Genomic DNA, 7,261 nt, shown 5'->3' on the forward strand with positions numbered 1-7,261 from the left:
AAATAATTTTGATTGAAGCAACAAGTGACTGATATTTATTTATATCTCCTTTTATACATACAAGGCTGCCTGTATTAAGACCAGTGGTCATTAATACGCCTGCAGCATGAATATTGATGTGGAAATGTACAGAGGGGTCGAAGGGTTACAATAATTTCAAGTGAACCCTTTATGCTCATCTGGACTGTACTAGAGTAGCTTTTGCATGAGTCACAGTTCATTTATCAGTTCATCTTATACTACAGCTTGGTGCAGCCCCTCAGTTCATCCACTGTCTGAAATAACCTGTTTTAGTTCCTCCACCTTTCTGATTGGGCAGCCTTTACAAACAGGAGGTTAGAACAGCAGGTGGGCGGGGCTTCTGAGCTCATAACCCAAGCAGTGTGCCTGAGATAACCACTGTCACTGACATCATATAGTGCAGACAGTAGAAAAACCTGCCTGGAACCTGAGCGTTTGGCTCACAGGCATTACTTGTGCATACGCTGACCTCATTATGTTCAATTTTTGGCATATTTAATACGAGCATTCACTATTATAAGAATCTATATGTATATGTCAGGAAATCAAGAAAAGCATAATAGGCTAATTCGGAAAATATTTCTGTTTACACTGCCCCTTCTTTTCCAATAAGGATTGGCACTTACAATGAAAAACAAACTCCCTCTGTAATACACTTAAAGACAAAAAAAACTTGAGTAAAGATGAATTCTAATGTGATGCAATGTTAAAAACACGACACAAAATTTTCATTAACATTATTTATAATTATGTTAGTCCACTTTGAGTCTGGCAATGGTAGGACCATCTTAAATAAAACTACAGTTAATGCAATACTTTTGTTAAACTAAGAAAAGAAAAAAAAAAAAAGACGCTGGAACTACACTTCAATCATATCTTGATTGTGTACTATCAAAATTTGAAAAGAAGCAAAGGCCAAATTGCAACATAATACACAAAAGTGGTATTCAATGATTTTACCTCAAACCATTTTTAAATGTATTTATTTATTTTATTTTATTTTTTAAATAGTAACAGTGATTCTCAGACTGAATACGCCTGTATTGGGTTTTGATGACTCATTTTTCCTCAATTCCCAAATCACTTTACTAACCAAAAATAAAACAACATACTTCAGTTTCACAAAAATACGAAAACACCTTTTAGGTTTACTGGACCATTTGGACAAAATGAAACATTTTTCACAGAGAAGGTCACACTAAATTACTTCTTTAGCAACTTACGAGTCACCTTTAAAATGTAGCAAAATACAATCAGTTACCTTTAATAGCCCTTTATCACAGAATACTGTGAAAGGGCTGCTTGATTTTAAATTTAAGTCAAGTCCTGACAATGCAACACATAAATGCTACAAATATATTTGTCTTTGTTACTTATATCCATGCATCAAAATGTGTGTAAAGATAAGCCGAAATGTCAACAAATAAGCATGAAACTCATTGATAAATAAGTAATGTTTTATTCTACAGCCCACCGCTACAATTTATAGATAGATGACTCGAGTGTTTCATCCTCCGGATCACCTTCAAACAATCTAAACACAAAACAGCCCACTAAGCAAGGACACACCTACATTTTTTAAACTATAACCTAAACTGACTCCTAACAGTTAGAATCCACATAACATGGCAATGTTTAGTTATTTTTGATCCAATTACAATATAAGCCACATTCAAATCACAAGAAGCCATTTTAATTTCCAATTCTTCTTTTGTTGTTAATCGATCATAAAGATAATTTTTGAGTGTAACATTGTACTCTTCTTACATTCTTTGTGATACCTTTTACAGTACTGCAGATTTTTCAGTTTCAACAGGGGTTCTTGGTTGTGCTAATTCTTATTTCCCCACCTTTACTAACTGATACTAGTGCTGGGCTGTAAAACAAGGCAGTATTAAAACTACTATGCTAATTTTTCTTTTTTAACGTTCTAAAGCCCAATCCTCACAGCATCCAAGTTAAAGTGACATTTCTCAAATCCTAGCATACTGAGGCCACAGCTAATTTTCCTCCTTTGCACTTCATACTAACCTACAATAATGCTCTTATAGCATGGCACTGTCAATATGAGCCCCTATAAAACTGGTTGAAAAGTGCTGCTGAATAAATTAAAGAACTAAAAGCAATATTATTTTGCAGCAATACCAGTACTTTATTTCAAACTATATATTACTATTTCCATTTGAAATGAAGTCAATGCTAAGTGTAAAAGCAAAGAATGTGCTTTCCCAATATATTAGAGCTGAAGTTCACTTGATAGTAGTAACCTCAAGTTACAGTGAGACAACTGCTTCGGCAAAAGGGACTGTGTCTTATAGAAAAACCGAAGTTTAAGTTTAAAGTAATAACTGAGTGTCCAGCACAATGTAACAATGCTGCGATGACTTACTGTTCTTTCTGCTAAACAAGGATCTGGAGGTAGACAGAAAATGGACAAACATAACACAATGAGAAGGGATGTGAGCAAAAATTTACTAAGGCAGGAATTACAACATTATGTTTGCAAGCGTTAGATGCGCTACACCTTTGGTAGCCGCTATAACATCTATGAAGCAGTGGAGATTTGATGTAGTGGCCTGCTAAGCCACATCATGCAAGTTTATTGAGGGAATAAACAGGGTACGGTTTAAGGCCAGATGAAGACGTACAGTTGCTGAGATCACGTCTGATGCACCTCATGAAACATCAGCTCTCGTGGGATGCGAGTCTCTGGGCCGTAAAGCTTGCCGGCTCGCCGCTCGAATGCAGCAACATTCTGCTTTACCACTTCATCGAAGAACATGGTGGCTAACTGTGAGTGCAGCAAAGAGCGGAACTCGAAGGATATCTGTTAAACACACAGAAACATAATGATTTAGTTTAAAGAAATACGGCAAATATATATAGTGGGCATGATAGGTTAAAGCTAAGCTCATTTGTGTTCTTGCAAAGATATCAGATGAGATTGGAACACAGTTAGCTTAGCATAAAGAGTGACAAAAGTGGAACGAAGCCAGTCTGATGGTTAAAAACAAAAAAACAAAACAAAACAAAAAAAACCCACAACAACAAAAAAACCCAAACAAACAGCTGACTGAAAGGTTTCCTGCAGAAATAGATCTTGTTCTGGTGGCATTTCCTTTAACTTGCAGTTAAAGAGGGTGGAGCTGGAGTTTGACCACAAGACAACAAACCCTTTAGAGAGAGTGAAACGATAGTGGCCACTGCTAGTCTTCAGCCAAAATGAACAAATTAGACAGGAAGAAGGGGGCGGGAGCTGCTGATAAGAAGCAACTGACCTTTTAAAATAAGAAGTTGGAGACTGCCAACCAAACAGTAAATCATCTCTTGAATAGATATAAATTAAAAGTGCGATATAATTGGGTAGCTGCTGTTAAACCTAGGAGGCTGACACAAGTAAATCAAATGTTTGGGAAACACTTCCACAGGTGGTCTCTCTTCCTTCATCTTGTTCACTGTAGATGAAGGAAAAACCACACGTAACCACTCATAAAACCACAAAGTGTAATTTTTACATTTGTGCTTTTTCACAGCATAAAAAAAAAGAAACATTAACTAATGAGCATGAATACAGACTTTAATGATATCAGTCTTCTGATGTATCATCTATCCCATGTGGTGTTTAGTACACACAAGCAGTTAAAGTGAGCTACAGGCTAAAGTGAGGCACAGGCTACTTACAGAAAAGTCTACGGTGCAGGTACGAGGGTAACCGGGAATGCCAGGACTAAAGCGCCATATCGTCTCCAGGTGATTGAAGAGCTTTCCATCTGTACACACTGCCTACAAATAACCAAAACAAAGACAATAATTAAAAGTTGTAAAACACAGAAATTGTGTTTCAGTCATATAGTTTATATATAAACAAATTCTAGCAACAGATGGAGCATTAAAAATCACATATCACAATTCAAAAAGACTGGGATAATATTTCTCTACCATTACTTACTTTGACTAGATGAGGTCTAACATTAGTGATCATAGATGTGTATCTTTCCACTACTGGAGGAAATCCCACTTCAAGCTGGGCTTTGGAGTGACCTGCTCTTTTCATGATGGTCTGGGACTTCTTACACCAAGGCACAAAGTGCTTGTACTCATCAACGTTGGCCACAACATCATACATTTCCTGCATAGAATACCTGTAACAGGAATATCCTTTTAATTAAATTTTTTGTATTAATGATCAAATTTATGATTATAAAAAGGCTCATCAATACTTACCCAAGTATTCTACGTTCAGAGTACTCCTTCCTTTTGTTGGTGAGGCTGATGAAGCTTCTGCTTTGGGAAACCGCTGTCATTGTGTCACAATCTTGAAGGCAAAGCACCCTGGGACTTCTTGTCATCAAAATTCCACATGACGACAAGTGTCTGGAAAGGTAATTAGAATCTGTGTTGAAGTGATGTGCCATAAGCCCCCATCTAGAAAGAGTGCAGTCTGCAACAAAATAGGTCCACTACTTTCCAGTTTCAACAGTCAGTGAGTGCGCAGATGGACCAGAGAGTTATGAAAGGTCAGTGGTGAGAGCATGCTGGTATTTTCCACGTCTGGTCTTTTTTTGTGAATAGCAAAAAGCTGTAAGGTGACACCTACCTGCTCTGGTTGAACAAATTAGCTTTGTGCTTTCTGGAAGCTAGCCTTTAGGATAGGGGTGAGCAACATTTTTTCTCATACTGAGAGTTAAGGATCAAACTAAATAAGCAAATTAAAATATTGCTGTATCAAATTACGACACGAAACATTAGATCTATGTGAATAAAATATTCCACTTAAATGAAGCACCAGTTTTCAAGTTTTTATATAACTTTACCATAAGACATCATAGGTTATGACAGAATTTGTTTGCCATTTGTTGGAATCAAGTTAAACAGCAGTGAAGCAGTGATTTATTTTATTCTTTCATCTAAAGACCCATTAACACAATGTTTACCTCGATCAAGGTCAACCTGATCAAATGGGTTGTGATCACTAGTTAATGCAAGTGATTATGTGTGTGTGTGTGCTTCCCAAAACATGAAAACATTCATTCATTAAGTCAATACATCATACTATTCACTGCTACCACAAACAGGCTGTTTTGGAAACTGTTCTCCACATTTTGGAAACATGTTATCCATTATGGATAAGCCCCCCAATTTTTTACACCATTCTTCAGGTCTTATTTTCAGCAGTTTACTTATGGAATAAAATAACTGTGGGTATTCTGTAATGTTTATATTTCATGCATGAAAGGACAAAGTTGAGTGGTTTATAGTTGTGATTTTACAGTTATGTGAAGTCAATACAACAGTGCAAACGTAGTTAATATCCTTCTTTATCAAGTTAGCTTCTTGTAATTTGTTTTGTATAACGATTAACTTGCTTGTTTTCATTTATGTTTATGCATGTATTCTACAAAAACATTAAAGAAGACTGGACTGCAGAACCCATGTCGAAGGCAGTTGTTAACAGCTGCCTTTACCTGGTGAGACAGTTCTAGTTATTGGTAGTTCTGTTACACTAATCAGCAGTTGCTTCTCAAATGGAGGCTGGTCACACTTTAAAGATAAGAAACCAGAATTATGGAGCTTGATAACATTATCTAGTGACCTTCTCGTTATATATCGTCCGCCCTCAGTGGCGGCAGAGCGTCAGTTCCTCTGTACTGAATGACCAGCTCGGTGCTGTTAACCATAATAATAACAGCCTCCAGTAACTCCCCGACGGGCTCACCTGATGTTTTGTCGCAGGCATCCTCTTTGCACCGCCGTGCGACACGAGCGAGGGGATCCCACAGTGGCGATCTGGAGAAAGTCACTGAACGTCCGAACACCCATGGGTAATCTCCGGGCACCGGTCGAGGCTGCCATCAAGTCAGCCTCTCCGCTTCAAGAGAGGGAGATCCTGGGTCTGTCGAGCTAGCCCGGGGTCTGCTTTAAGACCGAGGGCACAGAGATTCAAGGGTCCAGTCCAACCTGCACGCTGCTTCGGTGCGGGTATATTAATGAACACGTAGCGTTAGCACAGCCGCTTTCCGAACTGCGAGCGTAACTATCGTTAGTTACGGCAGTCAGCTGCTAACGTTAGCTAGCAAGATTTCCAACAGCCCAACCAATCACGACGTATGGCTACGTTCCGCTGTTTTTTTAACGTAATACTCACATTACTCCACGCGTCGAGTTCCAAACTTCAAACAAAGTTAAATTATTTACGTCACTTTCTGGCTATAAATATTGCCAAACTGCTGCCAGCTGCGAACGACCTTCTGCTACTAAATAAAACGCCGGTGGGACAAATTGTTCCTTTCTTCTGTCATCGATTCTGCCCAACAGCTCTGAGAAGAAATGCCGCCCCCTACTCTACAGGAGGTTAACGGCGGGGAAAAATATTTTTATTTTGTTTTATTTTATTTTATTTAACTTACGAAAGCACTTTTATATTAGTATAAAAGTATATATGTATATATATATATCCTGAACAAAATGCCGTGAGACTGTATAAACAGGGTTCAAGTATTTGTTTGTTTGTTTTGTTTTTAACTTTGATTAAAATCTCCCCTAAAGAAACACAGTTAATATTTTACAAGTTATATTTCTCTTACATTTTTTATCCAATAGCCCACATATATGTGGACGACAACAGTAGGGATGTGTGTGGTAGGAGTGGCAGATGGGATGAAGGTGGGGGTGGGGTTCTGAGATCTTTCTTTTTTGCATTGGTGATGGACAGGTTGACAGATGAGGTCAGGGAGGAATCTCCAGTCTTCCGTGGAATATGTTGTTTGTGGAAGACATCTGTAGTCTGAGTAGGAAGCAGATGGGGAGTAGCACTGGAGAGAAGAAGAATGAAAGTCAGTAGAAGACAGAACACAGTGTGTGAATGCGATAGAGACAGTAACAGTGAAGCTGCAAGGAACAGAGGCAGTGAAGGCGAGAACGATAACAGAGGGGAGATAGATCACGTTTAAAAAACAAAGGTCCTCAAGCTAAATAAAAAATAACAGTCAATAATTTCTAGGCTTATTTTACTGTTTACCATTGTAGCCTTTTTTTTCTTTTTCTTTTTTTGCTGTCGCTTTATCAACTCACTATAACAAATAAAAAGAATAAAAACAAAGTGACAACTCGTGAAAAAAAAGTAGCAGTGGATCATTTATTACTAAAGAACACTTTGTTCCACAACAGTAACTGATGTTATAGGGGACGAATATCCAGCAAATCTGGATATTTAACTTGATCTTAATTATTACGCCCAAGG

The 7,261-nt window shown here is 37.9% G+C and overlaps 1 protein-coding gene across 2 annotated transcripts; it reads right to left on the reverse strand.

Moving 5' to 3' along the window:
• Positions 1-854: 854 nt before the first annotated feature.
• coq10a (coenzyme Q10A) lies at positions 855-6,328 on the reverse strand. 2 transcript variants are annotated; one of them, XM_005918924.3, is made up of 6 exons: positions 5,738-6,328; positions 4,246-4,395; positions 3,971-4,163; positions 3,703-3,804; positions 2,670-2,848; positions 855-2,433 (listed from the first exon to the last, which is right to left on the reverse strand). In XM_005918924.3, the coding sequence occupies exons 1-5, from the start codon at positions 5,872-5,874 to the stop codon at positions 2,681-2,683; spliced, it is 750 nt and encodes a 249-aa protein (XP_005918986.1). In that variant the 5' UTR covers positions 5,875-6,328; the 3' UTR covers positions 855-2,433; positions 2,670-2,680. The 2 variants fall into 2 exon arrangements, with proteins under 2 accessions (XP_005918986.1, XP_005918985.1); XM_005918923.3 differs by having other exon boundaries at positions 855-2,848; positions 5,738-6,327.
• Between the last annotated feature and the right edge of the window lie 933 nt (positions 6,329-7,261).

This window comes from Haplochromis burtoni, unplaced genomic scaffold, assembly GCF_018398535.1.
Source record: "Haplochromis burtoni strain Fernald_Lab_line unplaced genomic scaffold, NCSU_Asbu1 Contig_31, whole genome shotgun sequence".
Classification (NCBI taxonomy): Eukaryota; Metazoa; Chordata; class Actinopteri; order Cichliformes; family Cichlidae; genus Haplochromis; species Haplochromis burtoni.